Raw genomic sequence first — 15,716 nt, 5'->3', positions numbered from 1 at the left:
ATATGTTTTTTGATGTGGATGTAAATCACTCCTCTTGAGACTCATATGTTTTTTGATGTGGATGTGGCCTGGTATCGCTTTTGTTATGCATATACAAGCAGTCATACAAGACTGTGGTACTTGGTGTATGCAACGGCAAAGAGGCAAGGTGGAAGCACATAAGGCAATATGCCAAGAGTTGGAAACTCTTACAAACTCTAGACAGCTCTCTATCTCTAAGCAAAGACCTTATGTGTTGCTAAAGTCTCTTTGATGCATCATAACACGCGAAAACTGGACAAATGGAAAGTCGGATGAATATGCTCTTATGGATAAAGGATGCTCACCAAACTATTTTTTAAGCATGTGCATCATTCGCAGCAATCTATGGCCATAAGAAGAGTGAAGGACAATGTTGGACAATAGACTAGTAAAATACAATCAGCGTCACCATGAAACGCGTTTCGGCAGGTAAGGATAGGTGAAACATTTCGGGCCTTGAAACGTTTCGCTCACCAAATGAAACGCAAGCCATTTCACTAACAACAAGTTATCATAATTTTAGTTTCAAAGTCGCTAAACGCACGTTTCGGTCTCATGTTTCACTGTGCTCTCATTTTGGATTGAAACGTTTCGTGGTGAAACGCCGCGTTTCAAGGTGAAACGTTTCGGCCTTGAAACGTTTCGCGGTTACGCTGAATTATACAATTAGTCCATTGCATCGTGAAACATTTTCAGCGAGTGTTTGCAACTCCTGAAACTCCGTCGCAAGAGGTCTTGCATGCTAGACAATTGCTCTTATCATATGTACATCCTATTGTGACTAAGGAAGATGCACATACATTTGAGGCTGCTTTTACTAAAGCTGAACTATATGGTAGTCTAATTCATCATGGTCATTGGAAATCCCCTCGGTGGGATGGTCTCACGGTTGAGTTTTTCCTCCATTTTTGGGAAATTCTGAAACAACCTCTACTTTTCATGATGAACCATGCATGGGCTACGCAATCTTTATCACAATCGTGTGGAAAGAAGGTCTGGTGCAACTGTTGCCTAAGCACGCACTTTGTGAATCCTTTTATAACTGGCAGCCTATTACCCTTATGCCCGTCATATACAAATTATTGTCGAAAATGATTGCTATACGGATTAAAGATCACTTGTTTTCCCGCATACATGCCGCTCGATATGGATTTATTACTCGTAGACAAATTATGGATAATCTTGCTAATTGCTTTCATCGGCATTGAGTATGCAAAGTATACTGGCCAAGATGTGCCCATCATGCAAGTTGATATAGAGAAGGCATTTGATACTGTTCAGTGGGATTTTATTGCAAAAATCATGGCGGGCTTAAATTTTGGGTTGAAAATGCGTCGTGTGGTTTACTTGTTGTATGAACACAGTCAATCTTCTGGAAAATCAATGGTGAGCTTACAGAGTCATGGAATCTTGGTTGTTTACTTAGGTAAGGATGTCCATTGAGTGCTATGCTATAAGCCTAAATGCTATTGCCACTCATCCTCTACTGCTTTATTTGGACTCCTTAACGACATCTTGTTAATTGCATGGATTGGAATTACCTTCTCGCAATTATTTTGTGGCGCAAGCTCATATGGATGATTCCATGTAAATGATGTTCGTTTTATCATGCATGCCTTGCACATTTATGGGTTGGTTGTTGGGCTTCATGTAAACTTCCGAAAATCTAAGCTTTTGCCATTACACCAAAACAAATGGCACTCTATATTATGGCCAGGTGAAATAGTAAACCCTCATCAGATAGTGAGGCACCTTGGACACCCGTTGGCTTGGTCGGTGAGCAATTCTAAATATTTGGATTCGGTGGAGCACAAGATTAGATCCAAGTTACACTATTGTAAATTGTCCACTTGGTCGTTACAAGTGAGCCTTAGAATTGTGCAGTCCATCTTGATAGCATATATGCAATTTTTCTTACCTTTGTTGCATTGGCCAGCTCGCCAACTTCGGGCCTTGATGTCTCAGATCTTGGATCATTTCTAGTCTACTTCCTCTCATAAAAAGGGTTGCGATTGCTTGCTATGGATAAATTATGTACTCCAAAGAAGTGTGGTGGTCTAAATATCATGCACTTGTGTTTGCATCTTATTGCAAGGAAGGCTACACTAATATTGGTACTGGTGGGGCAAAGGCAACCTTGGATGTTGATGTTTGCTTTTTTTTGCTCTCATGCGGTTTCTACACTTGCCTTTGGACGTTGGCGGCCTTCTTAATGGGATGTTGTTTTTGGAAAATTTGAAGCTACCATTCCAAGTTGCCCCCTTGCTTCCAGTCTGATAACGGATTGGAAACAAGTCATAAAGCAATTGACATGGCATGGTAGGGATGCTGAGAGTGGCAATTCGCTTAGACTTGAAAGTTTTAATTGGTGTTTGGTTTTTGATAAGAACTTTGTTCAATAGGCTCCAAGATAGGCGTGCTTTCTCTCCCAGAAAGGTATTGATGTGATATCGGATGTTGTAGATGTTGATGGGCATGTACTCTCATTTTGACAAGCGGTTAATCCTGGCCTTGGGATGCATTACAAAAACACATGGAAGATAATCACGGACATTGTTGATTCTAGATCTCCCATTCTACCGCTTGTTCTAGAGGATCGACTTAGTGATTGATATTATGCAAGATCTTTAATCCTCTATTTAGCTGCAAAAAAGGCACACTATCATTTGCAATTATCTCTCCGGCTAGAGGAACACTGTAATAAGGTATGGCATATGGATAAATGTGTTACATGGTGGCGCAATAGAGTTATGTAAGTGTGGCATGCTAAACTTCCATTGAAAGAGCGATTATTCTTGTGGAGATGTGTTATTGGGGTCCTCCCAAGTGATAAATTTCTTCACTCAATAGGAGTGACCTTCTCGAGATGTGTCGATGTGGTGAGGGTGATGAGAATATTACACATTTATTGTGGTTCTGTTCTCACACACCTCGGTTTGTGGATTGCATCACTACTTGCCTTCGCAAACGTTTCAACGGGGTGCAATTTGGCCGGTACTTCTAGATTTTTGGAGTGCTTCCGCCACTGCTTCCACGATATGCATGCTTTTTTGATTGGGTAAAATTCTGGGTGCTTTGGACAGTATGGAAAGCACGTAATTTTCTCATGTTCGAACAAGTTCAAGTGGATTTTGTTTTCCTCTTCAAAACTTCCCTTCACCAGTCTCTGACATTTGCTAGGGATTTGAATCTCTCCCCTCTTCACTATGAGCTCTACTTCGATTGTTTTAGATTTACAGCATGTAATGTTTCCCATGGGTTTTCCTTGCCTTGAGGTTTCCCATTAGTAAATCAAATAATCATACTATCAAAAAAATGTGTGTGGGTGTGGGTGTGGGTCTGGGTGTGGATGTGTGTGTGTGTGTGTGTGTGTGTGTGTGTGTGTGTGTGTGTGTGTGTGTGTGTGTGTGTGTGTGTGTGTGTGTGTGTGTGTGAGAGAGAGAGAGAGAGAGAGAGAGAGAGAGATGAAATCAAATGTTACGTTATATTAACGTCTTCAAAAGGCCAAAATGACCTATGACACCAACAGGTTACGTCCATGTGTGACTCTAGTATAGTGTCTAGCGAACATAAAATTAAAAATAAATGAGGGTACCTAGAGTGAGTAGGTATGTAAGTCTAACCTACATCCTCGTCGTCATCATCATCCTCATCACATAATACATCAGCTCAAAAGCATATTGTCACAAACTGGTGCCAGAACACACACACACACACACACACCCGCCCTACTGTTGTCCCGCCGAAGTGCAATGTACGACTCCCGCTGAAAATGTTGACTATACGGATTGACACGTGGCTGGCAGTGTACAAAAGACGAGCTGTTGCGTGGGCTGTTTTTCTACGCAAAGGGCTGGAAATTCTACGCAGCTTTTGGGCGATGCTTTTTGGCTACGCGATCTCAGATAGAGAGAGAAAGCTACGTAATGTTTTTAAGCCTTGCTTTAAACACCATAAGAGGCTTGTGAGAGGTAAAAAATTAAAAGTGCTTTCAGGGCACTTTTTTATGGACAGCTTTTTATGAGAAGCTTTTGGGGCTCTGCTTTTGGCATCCCTTGTACTCTTTAAAAAAGCAAGCAGGGCCTCATAACTCAGAGCATCTAGACGTAGAGTCTTAGTGTGAGCGCCTGCCCGCACTCTTGTACTTTGAACAAAGATTAATACAAAAAGAATACCGAAAGGGGTGCCAGTCTTTGGGGCCAATATCTCTAGGCACAGAACTCCGTCGGGCCAATGTCGAATCAATTGTGAACTGTGAACTGTTTATTTGTGATGTCACGGTAGATTCTCGACTTGGTGTGTCCAAGTCTGTTACAGGGGTATCAAAGCACGGCCGATTTCTTTGCTACGGGAATCCGATCCCTTTTTTTTTTTCCCAGAGCACCTCTAGCTTCAAGCAAGGATCAATTGACTCCTTGTGCATCCGGAGATGCGAGAAGGGATCACAACGAAGATTCATGCGAGGAGTTTGGTCTACCTCAACCTACTCAGGCGGAGCGTCGAGAGAAGGAGCGTCAACGATTGATCGGCGACGCAACAAAGATGATGCTCAATTTTCTGAACGATCCAAAATTTGCAAAATATATGAGCGATACTTCTTTCGAGGAGGTGCACACACAGTGGCAGAAGACCACAAAACCACCCCGAAAACTCGCTCTCAAGAAACCTCCTATTCCCAAGAAGTATACAGAGAAAGAATTAGAAGAGGTGGTTGATGCACGAATTGCTCAGCTTTTTGACGCGCAAAACAAAGCTAAAAAGCAAGACAAAAGGCAAAAGAAAGGCACTGACTTCCCAAGTTATTTGGGTCGTCAATCTACTTTTGAAAAGGCAAGAAGGCAGAAGAAGCGTGTTCGATTTGAAGGAGTACCCAGTTCTTCTTCTTCTTCTTCTTCTTCTTCTTCTTCTTCTTCTTCTTCTTCTTCTTCTTCTTCTTCTGACAATTCTTCTAGCTCATTTGACTCGAGCGAAGAAGACAGAAAAGGCAAAAAGCGAAGCAAAAAGCAATGCTTCGGAAAGGGCAAGAAAAAGGCAAAGAAGCCTAAATCTCGTCCAGTGATTGACGCTACTACAGAGGACTCGTCTACATACAGTTCGGACTCTGATGACAGCAACTTTTATGCAAAGAAGAAGAATTTTTATAAAGCCAACCAATATGACTTTCAGGAAGACAAAAGCAAGAAAGTCCAAGAGTTTAAGGAAGGTCAATTAAATTTGACACTTTTTCTCGTTATAGAGATGCTTCGAAGGCTTTGTCTTTTGTACAACAGTTTGACATCGCTTTCTTGGGAGGACGTTACTCCGAGCTCTCTAAGATTCGGAGAGTTGCCTCTTACTTTAAGGGGAATGCTCGAACTTGGTGGTCCACGCTTCTATTAAACAAGACTACGCTAGTTAAATGGCTGAAATTCAACAGGCTTTTTATTTCTTCTTGGGCTGACTCGAAAGTATGAACGCGATATACGAGCTGCTTGGAACCTTCTTCGGATGACCAAGAAGGATATAGTGGACGCTTATTGCGAGACATTCTGGAGCTCTTTTCTACCCGCCTCTTCATTTAAGATCTCTTTTGAGGAACAGATTGAGCCGTTTACCTTGGGTCTTTCTACAGAGATCCGAGATCACTGCTTAGAACAAAAGTCAGCTTCCATTCAGGAGTTGATGAGTCATGCAAAACGGGGTTTTGCCATTCACTTCGGCAGTTTGACCTACCCCACCGATGAGATCATGACAAAAAAAGCCGAACAGACTTCGACAAATAAAAGTAGAAAGAGAAAGAGCAACCCAGAAAAGAAAGATGCACGACCCAAACTCACTCCTCAGGAGAGAGCTCGCTACATAAGGGAAGGGAAGTGCTTTGGATGCAGGGAAACTGGACATATCTCCGCGAAGTGCCCTAAGAAGACACAGAACAACAAGGACGACAAAAGGCTTGAGAGTTCGAGAGCAGTTGAGGAACATGGACAAAAAGGCAAGATAAAAACAGGACTAGTTCCAGATTGCGTGCGTACCGATCCTAGCACGATGGATGAGGAGTACAAAACTTTGCCGAGCTTGGGGCAAAGTGAAAGACCAAGAAGCCCTAATGTTCTTTGATGGAGGAGCCAAGGCCAACTTCTTTACACCGGAATTGGCAACGCGGCTTGAGATCATTCCCGATTGCATGGGACCACTAGCGGAGGTAGTTCTAGCGGCACCCGGCAGGGATGTAGCCATTACACCTGTCATTGGCAAACTTCGGTTGCATTGTCAGGGGTATTTGGGGCATGAGGACTTTTACATAATGCCTTTGGAAGGTTGTGATGTCCTCTTGGGAATTCCCTACTACCATAAGAACAACGCCGTGGTCGACTATCGGGCTAGAAAAGCGACTTTGACTAAAGAAAAGGGCAGAACCAACGTACTTGATATTAAACTTAAGGACGAGTCTGTCCCTATTATATCAGCTTCGGCCATTTCAAAGTTAATGAAATCCAGTCTGTTTGTTTACTCGATCTTTATGAAAGAGTTGAGTGATGAAGATAGGACAAATATGTCTGTACTTGATAAAGAACGCCAAGATTTTCTCCACTCTCATGCTAATTGCTTCTCAAAGGGCCTGCTAGGCGAGTAACCACCCGCTCGTCCTGAAGATCATACCATTGATCTGATACATAGAAGCACAATACCAAACCGGCCACCTAACCATGTAAGCCAAGCCCAGAACAAAGAGAATTATAAACCAAGTGAAAGACCTCTTGGAAAAGGGTCTTGTCCAACCTAGTACTTCATCGTAGTGCTCTCCAGTGTTGTTGGTTTTGAAGAAAGACGGATCTTGGAGAATGTGCATTGATTATAGAGCTCTCAACAAAATCACCATCAAGAACAAATTTCCGATTCCTAGGATCGATGATATACTCGACAGACTACAGGGATCCTTGTGTTTTAGCAGGATTGATTTGAAGAGTGGATATCATCAGATCCGAATCGCGTCGAGAGACGTCTACAAGACAACCTTTTGGACGACTTTTGGGTTATTTGAGTTTTTGGTGATGCCTTTTGGCCTAACCAATGCTCGTGCGACTTTTAATCAGATGATGGACAAGATTTTTCGAGAGTACAGGCTATTTGTTGGCACTTTCTTTGACGACATCATTGTTTTCTCCAAGGATAAGGCAGAACATAAAGATCATTTGCTTCAAGTCTTTCAGGCATTACGAGATCACAAGCTAGTGATTAATGCCAAGAAAAGTGAATTTTTCCTACCAAAGATACACTTTTTGGGACACATTGTGTCAGCAGCAGGATTGCAGATGGATCGGGCACAGATAGAGACTATCCCTGATTGGCTCGATTTGAAGAATGTTCATGAAGTTAGAAGCTTCTTGGGATTGTGTTCGTCCTACACGCGATTCATTCGAAATTTTGCAGAGGTTGCTTCCCCTTTGCATATCTTGACACAGATAGGAGTCCCTTTCTCGTGGGGACCCACAGAGGTGACTGCCTTTCAAATATTGAAAGAGAAATTGACTACGGGACCAATTTTAACTTTGCCGAACTTGCAGAAGTCATTTGAAGTATATTGTGATCTTTGTGGTCGTAGTCTGGGTGCGGCCTTAGTGCAAGAAGGCCATGTCATTGCTTACGAGAGCCGATTGTTCTCAAGGCCAGAATTGACAACACAGATTTATGAGAAAGAGCTTTTGGCGGTTATCCATGCTCTTACTCAGTGGCGGCACTACCTACGCGGAGCGGATTTTATTGTCTTTACAGACCATCACAGTTTGCGCTAATTCTTGTCACAGAAGCATCTATCAGAAAAGTAGATGCGGTTGGCGACATCTTGTCACGGTTACACCTCTAGATTGTCCATGTTCAAGGACAGAAGAATTTGGTGGCAGATGCTTTGTCTCAGAAGCCGTTGGTTCTTTCGCAATACATCATAGGAGCTTCGAGGATATGGTCGACCAATAAGCCAGAGATCCGGATTTTCCAAACATTTTCACACGGATACGGGATGGGGAGATAGTAGCGGTATATTCCATTCGGGATGGCTACTTGATGAGGAAAACCATGCTGTGCGTTACACAGCCGTTGAAAGGAAAGGTTATAACCGAATGCCACTGTCCACCTTTTACGGGTCACCGCGGCATTACTACCACCATGCAAGGGATAGAGAGGTATTTCTTTTGGCCGAGACTCAGCAAGGATGTGGACGAGTTTGTGCGCAGGTGCTTGGTATGCCAGAAGGTCAAGTTTGATAAGCAAAAAGCAGAGGGATTATTATAGCCTTTGCCCATACCCACCCGCCCCTGGGAAAATATTGCAATGGATTTCATTTTTGATCTCCCGAGAACACAGAGTAGTCATAATGGTATCTGGACTGTTATTGACAGATTTAGCAAGCACGCTCACTACATTCCAGTGAAGAAAACACTCAAGCCAGATCACTTAGCGAGACTGTTTGTGGCCCAGATTTTCAAATTAAATGGCATGCCTAAGACGATTCTCTTAGACACGGACCCCAAATTTATGAGTTTGTTTTGGAAGGCAATTTGGGAAAACATTGGCACGCGGTTGCAGTTCTCGTTATCTTTCCATCCGTAGATTGACGGACAATCTGAGATTGCCAATTCAATGGTTTTAGACTTATTGAAGTCTTATATCTCGGATCAGAAGACTCAATGCAAAAAGTATCTATCTTCAGTGGAATTTGCCTACAATAGCAAGGTACACTCTTTGACGGAGAAGGCGCCATTTGAGACTGTTGAAGGTGCTGCGAAGGTTCCACCCTTCCTAAGCACGAAAGATAAGATTTTTGAAGCTGATGAGTGTACGCGCGACTTAGACACGGCTTTTGCCAAGGTCCGCGAGGCTTTGCAGAAATCTCAAGAACGACAGAAAAAGGCAACAGATTGCCATCGTGGCAATTTGAAATTGAAGGAGGATGATTGGGTGCTCTTACGTTTTGAGAAGGCACACCAAAGAAAGAAGAAAGGAAAGGAGAGGTTTTTTCCAAAGCTTAGTATGCGATACTACGGACCTTTCCAGATCTCCGAAAAGATCAATGATGTCTCCTTCCGATTGAAACTGCCTGACACTTGGAGGATTCACAATGCATTTCATGTGAGTCTCTTGAAACCTTTCAAAGGTGATGTGCCTGATGATGGGGAGCCCGATGAGCAACCCAAAGTGGAGGAAAACGAGGAGATCCTTGTTCCTGAACAGATTTTGGCACATGAGGACACAAAGAATAAGGGTAAAGTACGAAGGCAGTTCTTGGTTAAATTCAAGAACTATCCTGCATTGGATGAGAAGTGGATGGAGGAGGAGGACCTAGCAGATACTCCTGAGATTGTGAACCTTTACCTTGAAGCTTTTGGTTTAGCATAGTCTACTCCAAATGGAACCCAAAATTCACCTTGGCCGCAGACTGGTGTAGTAGGATGCACAAGAGGGGAGTTACTCCGCTCCTTTGTCAACAGATGCCTCAAATTTTTGAATACTAGAGTCACTAATGTCTCTTTGAGCTTCAGGGATACTGAGAGCTGACAGTATTCTACTGTATGACTTTATGAAATGGAATTCTCGAATATGAAACTGATTTGTTCTTGACTTGTTTTTAAGTGCAGGAGCTAATAGACGAAATGACTGCACCATTTTAGTCTAAATGATCTTGAATAGACATGGTTGCTATAGGGGTTAGTCAATTGAGCATCTATGAGGTCCTGAGTGGATATAGATGCGATTGCTAACTGCATTGCCAATAAATCATGGTCTAAGATCCGAATGAATGTTGAATGTGATTTGTCATGTGATGTCCTGTGATGTCTAGTGATATCTTGTGATGTCGTGTGATGTGACTCCCGATTGGTATGTGTGCTAGATGTTTCTTCCTAATCCGTAGGTACTAATAGTTAGTGTTTGCTAGGGCAGTTTATGGCCTCTGTCTGTTTTGCAGGCGTAATCGAGGGAGATTACAATGCTTTCAAGAGGGGGGTATGTCACAAACTGGTGCCAGTACACACACGCACGCACGCCCTACTGGTGTCCCGCTGAACTACATTGTACGATTCCCGCGGAAAATGCTGATTGTACGGGCTGACACATGGCTGGCGGTAACGGAAGGCGAGTTGTTGCATGGGCTGTTTTTCTACGCAAAGAGCTGGAAATTCTACGCAGCTTTTGGGCGATGGTGTTTACAGCGAGGCTTAAAAACATTACGTAGATTTCTCTCTCTATCTGAGATCGCGTAACCAAAAAGCATAAGAGGCTTGTGAGAGGTTTAAAATTAAAAGTGTTTTAAGGGTTTTTTATGGACAGCTTTTTATGAGAAGCTTTTCGGGCTCTGCTTTTGGCATCCCTTGCACTCTTTAAATTTGTGGGCCGGGCCTCATAACTAAGAGCATCTGGACGTAGAGTTTGAGTGTGAGCGCCTGCGCGCACTCTTGTACTTTGAACAAAGATTAATACAAAAAGAAATACCAAAAGGGGCGCCAGTCTTTGGGGCCAATATCTCTAGGCACGGAACTCCGTCGGGCCAATGTCGAATCAATTGTGAACTGTGAACTGTTTATTTGTGTTGTCGCGGTAGATTCTCGACTTGGAGTGTCCAAGTCTGTTACACATATGGGGAGGGGTACAATCATATGTGGGCTAATGAGAGAGAGAGAGAGAGAGAGAGAGAGAGAGAGAGAGAGAGAGAGACCTGGGTCAACATTGTAGGTTTGCCATAAGATGCCTCGTGGAACAGAGCTGTCATATGGGTACGGTCCTTTCCCATTTATTACCACTCCATCTGGAATTTCTGATAATTGTCCCTTCTCTACACTAGCTCGAAGTGCCTGCACATACACTCTCTCTCTCTCTCTCTCTCTCTCTCTCTCTCTCTCTCTCTCTCTCTCTCTCTCTCTCTCTCTCTCTCTCTCTCTCTCTCTCTCTCTCTCTCTCTCTCTCCGCGGCCCACCCCTGCTGTCGCGCGCCAGCATCCCCGCAAACCCCCCTGTTGTCGCACACTCCCAACAACGCCCGCGCCCACCCCGTGTTGTTGTGTTCAGAGAATCTGCAAAGCAAATTTTGCAGGCTTTTCAAAATGTTGATGTATGCTTGATGTGGGAACAAACATGTATGCATAATGCGGAAACACCTACACATATAGTGTGAATTCTCTCAAGAACTCTCTCCCTCTACCTCTCCTTTTGCGGCTTTTGAACATGAAAAAGCAAAACGGCAAGAAGACCCTATGGAGGATGCCATTAAAAAATGCAAGGAAGAAATGTGCGAGACCATTAACAAAATTAGCCACAATCTTTTGGGCACAATAAAATCGCATGAAGAACGCGTGTCGGCTCAAGAAAGCACGATAAACAAACTTGAGGATCGAGTGACGGCCAAAGATAACGAGATCGAGTTACTCAAGAAGGAGCTTGTAGAGTTGCCAAGGTGGTCTCGTACGGTCACGTAGGAAAACGTACGCTACTTTCAAACTAGAAAATTTTATGTCGTACGACATGGTTACGTACGTTCAAAAAGAAAAACACGCAATTCTTAACCCTAGATTTTACACTTAGGACAAATAGACAATTGATTATCACATTGGACAAGAATGCAACTTGCAAGTGCCAAGTGCCAACACTCAAGAGTTGAGAATCAAGACAATGAGACACAACGGGTATGAACTGCGACCGCATTACATATGTCATAAATCAAAAAGCTAAGTTGAGATTTGATAATCGAGATGATACAAAAAAGTAGGCCTTTTAAGCCTCAATCGTGCAAAAAGTGGAAGTAGGGTCAAAAAAGATATGAGAGACACTAAAGTCTAAGAGCTTTCTCCGCTTTCATCATCATCATCATCTTCCTCTTGTGAGTTATGCTCATCGATGTCATCTTCATCCTCACATGAATCGGATTGTGGTGTGTCATAATCTCCCTCACTAAGGAGATTTCCCTCCTCGTCATACTCCGGCTCTCTAGGGTCCATAGTGTTGGATCTACGAATAGACACATCGTCCAAAACAGAGGCCGCCGCAATGGAGCCGCTTCCCGAGCCTCGCCGCAGATAGGTTGTAGGAGTAGTAGCCTCCATCTCACGCCCACAGCCACGAGCATGGGAAGCTCTTGCACCTCTACCTCTTGTAGCCGAAGGGACTCCACGCACAATGACCCTCTTGCGTGATCATGTGCGAGAAACCCGTCGATCAATCTCGTCTAGCTCCAAGTAGAGCTCACGGAAAATTTGCTCCTCCATCATATCACGCTCTTTGTTGACACTTTTGAGAGTATCAATTGAGAGCTTGCAATCATAAACATTGACCTATTTGACAAGTTATACAAAAGTTCAAAAGAGTCAAGACTCAAGATAAAGTTAGGCTAGTTAGCACATGTGAATTGGAATGCAAAGCAATAGCCCATATGAGTCAAGAGGCAAGTGTATAGAAAGAGGGTTTACTTGTCTAGCCATAGGCATCTCATGCATGGAGCGCAACATTCGGAGATTGGAGCGACAATAGATGAGCAGCTCCAATTGCTTTGTTGACAGTTTGTTGCGAATTTGGTGTGGATAAGCGAATATGCGGACCAATTTCGCTCGCATGCACCGGATGAGCAATCCTATATTATATTCAAAAGATAGTGAGTATCATGTACATTGTATGGAATATAATTCATGAGAGAGAGAGAGAGAGAGCGCCAAGGCCCAAGGCTTAAGAGGGTTTACTTGTCCAAGAATCCTTAATGCAACTCTTTGAAGGTGAGGTAATTGGTACCCGAAGCTCTCCCACCAAAAAAGAGGCTTCACCAAGGACTCCCTCTTCCAACATATGGTGGAAGTAAAAGCCGTGCCTCTTTGGTCTCCATAGTTGATTAGCTCTTGAAGGAATGCGCCGTGATGATCTTCCGAGAGGGCCTTGGGAAGGAAGTTGCGGCTCTCTTCTTGTAGCATTTGGTTTGTGAAAAGATCCGGCTTCTTGTAGACCGGAAGCAAGAGAGCCGCAAAGTGGTGAATGGGCCTCTTCATAAAATCCCATCTCTTTTGGAAAAGAAAGAGGATATCATCTTTCTTGGGGGAATCTTCAAAGACATCACTACAAAAAGAGAGAGAGAGAGAGTGGTGAGGCATAGACTATAGAGCAAATTAGCAAAAAACATATTGTCGACTTGAGAATGGAGAGCAAAGGAGATACATCATACCGTGTCCCATCGGGTGGACCATCAAGAATGGTTGATGACTCTATTTCCTTGTATGCCTCATCCATGAAGTGGTGAAGAAGGCCTATGGTAGATCCCTCCATGTCGGTAATTCGGAGCACTCTGTAGATGGGCAAGATGGCTACCACAAGACCCTTCACCTCTTCCCAAAATTCTTCTTTGAGGGAAAGCCGTTGGATGGCCTTTGCCTCTTGTGAGGTTGCCGAGTTCTCTCCATCACACCATTGCTTGAACTCATCGGACACCATGGTTTTTTGCACTTTGTTTTGGACATCGTAGAGGCGCTCAAGAAGAAGCCACATAGAGGCAAATCGTGTTGCCGAGGGTTTCTTCAACTCCTTGTCGGAGTACGTGCGAAAAATTGCAAGTACTCTCACCTTAGCATTGATGAAGTTGACGATAGTGAGAGCTTGGGTGAGAATGGCCTTCACCCATTCTAGTTCTCCTATGTCTTCCATGAGAAGATCGAGGCAATGGGAGGCACAAGGGGTCCATACAATGTTCTTGTATTCGGCCTCAAGTAGTCGGCTCATGCTAGTGCAATTGGATGCATTATCGGTGATCACTTGCACCACATTTTCGGGCCCGACCTACATTAAAGAGAGAAAAATTTAGAACACTTATCAAGAGGGCAAAAAGTAGTAAGTACATACTACACATTGCACAATGCACATTGCACAAGAAGAGGGACAACTTAAACTCTCACCTCTTCTATTGTCGTCTTGATGTGCTTGTAGATGAATTTTCCCGTTACCTTCTTGCCTCTTGCTCCCGCATCAACCGTTCTCAAGAAGTAGGTGCCAAGAGGGCATGACACAAGTATGTTAATGATGCCCCTCTTCTTACGATCGCTCCACCCATCGGAGAGAATGGAGCACCCATATTTTGCCCATCCGGCTCGCACGGGCTCAAGGGATTTGTCGATTCTTGCCCGCTCTTCGTCGAGCTTCTTGGTGCGCATGTCCGCATAGGATGGACCCGTCCACCCCTCACATGGACCGACGGCCGCAATAGCTTTCACCATCCTCTTCCACCGCTCTAGTCGAAGGATGTTGAAAGCAAGATTACACTCAATGATGGTGCGTGCAATCTCAATGTCCGCAAACCTTTGCCTCTCTTTGAGGAAAGACAATGGACCGGAGCTCAAACCATAGTTACCCGGAACGCGGAACGGGAACGGCGACGGGATCCCCGCGGAACGGGGGAACGGCTAGGGGTTCGGAGCGGGAACGGGAGGTATAAAAAACACCCAAATAGTGCATTTTTTAGCTTCTTGTGTTTAAATACAAGGAGTATTAGAGTGCTTTGACTCTAATACTCACAAAAAACTCGTTTTGAAGACCATTCAATCTTGCTATGACTAGATGATGTGAGAGAGAGAGAGAGAGAGAGCTTGAAGGCTTAAAGCCTTGAGCCTTGAGAGAGTGAGTCTTGAGAGTGTGAGTCTTGAGAGGGAGAGATCTTGAGAGTGTGAGAGGGAGAGATCTTGAGAGTGTGAGAGGGAGAGAGCTTGAGCCTTGAGGATTAGCTTGTGGAGAGAAAGGGGGAGGGGGGTGCATTTTATGAGTCCTTGAGGCCTTGCACACTTCAAAAAGAAGCCCAAACATTTACTTCAATTTTTTCAATTTTTGCCAAATTTGTTTGTAGCCGTTGGCCGTTCCAGGGGCATTCCGGAACGTTTTGGGGGCGTTCGAAACGTTCCAGAACGGCCGTTCCGGTTTGCACTGGCCACCCGGAACGTCAAAAGTTTCGAGACGTTTCGGAACGTTCGGGAAGGGAACTGCCCCCCTGGAACGCCGGAACGGGGGCTAGGGGGCGTTCCCCGGTAACTATGGCTCAAACCCACCGATTGCAAGAGAGAGGCTTGCCTTGCTTGCTTTGGAGGACGGCCACTAGCACTTGCCAATGCCTTCTTCGTATTGGTAGCCATTGAGCTTGCCGTCGCGTCACCGCTTGCAATGGAGGTAGAGGGAGAAGGGCCGCTTGTATCCTCCTCCGAGTCGGTAACATCAATGTCGGGCGCCACTATCTCCTCTTGGGCTCTCTTCATCCCCGCCTTGCGCCTTTTCAAAGGGAGATACTTCTTCTTGCACTCTTCCAAAATGTCGTCGAGTATATTGGGACATGGACCGGCTTCACCTCCCATCTTTGTCAAGTGGAGATGAGTCGAGTGGAGGAGGAGATCATGATCTTGGGACAATACTTGCATGTCCACCTACAAACGTGTCGTTTGTCCCTCACTCTCTCATAGGAACGGCAATGCTTTTCAAAAGCTTCATGAAGGCGGGGAGGCATGATAGAACACTTGAAAGTTGAGAGATTTAGAGCTTGAAAGTTGAATGCCAATGGAGAGCTATGAGGGAGGAATGGAGAGCTCGAGAGCTATGGAGGAATGCTTCATGGAGGAATGGAGAGCTTGAGGGAGGAATGGAGAGGCTAGAGCTTGGGAGGAATGGAGAGCTTGAGAGCTATGGAGGAATGCTTCATGGAGAGCTATGAGGGAGGAA

The 15,716-nt window shown here is 44.3% G+C and overlaps 1 protein-coding gene and 1 pseudogene across 1 annotated transcript in view; both read right to left on the bottom strand.

Moving 5' to 3' along the window:
* The window catches only part of LOC147451054 (monocopper oxidase-like protein SKU5), a 61,232-nt gene that overhangs the window by 17,382 nt on the left and 28,134 nt on the right, over positions 1-15,716 (bottom strand). Inside the window, exon 4 of the mRNA XM_086520009.1 lies at positions 10,709-10,844. Within this exon, the coding sequence (XP_086376135.1) occupies positions 10,709-10,844 (136 nt within the window). The remainder of the gene's footprint in view (positions 1-10,708; positions 10,845-15,716) is intronic.
* LOC147451056 (uncharacterized) lies at positions 11,778-14,170 on the bottom strand (annotated as a pseudogene).

This window comes from Adiantum capillus-veneris, chromosome 9 (assembly GCF_014529385.1).
Source record: "Adiantum capillus-veneris isolate H3 chromosome 9, ASM1452938v2, whole genome shotgun sequence".
NCBI lineage: Eukaryota > Viridiplantae > Streptophyta > Polypodiopsida > Polypodiales > Pteridaceae > Adiantum > Adiantum capillus-veneris.
This window is presented reverse-complemented; position numbering and strand designations above follow the sequence as displayed.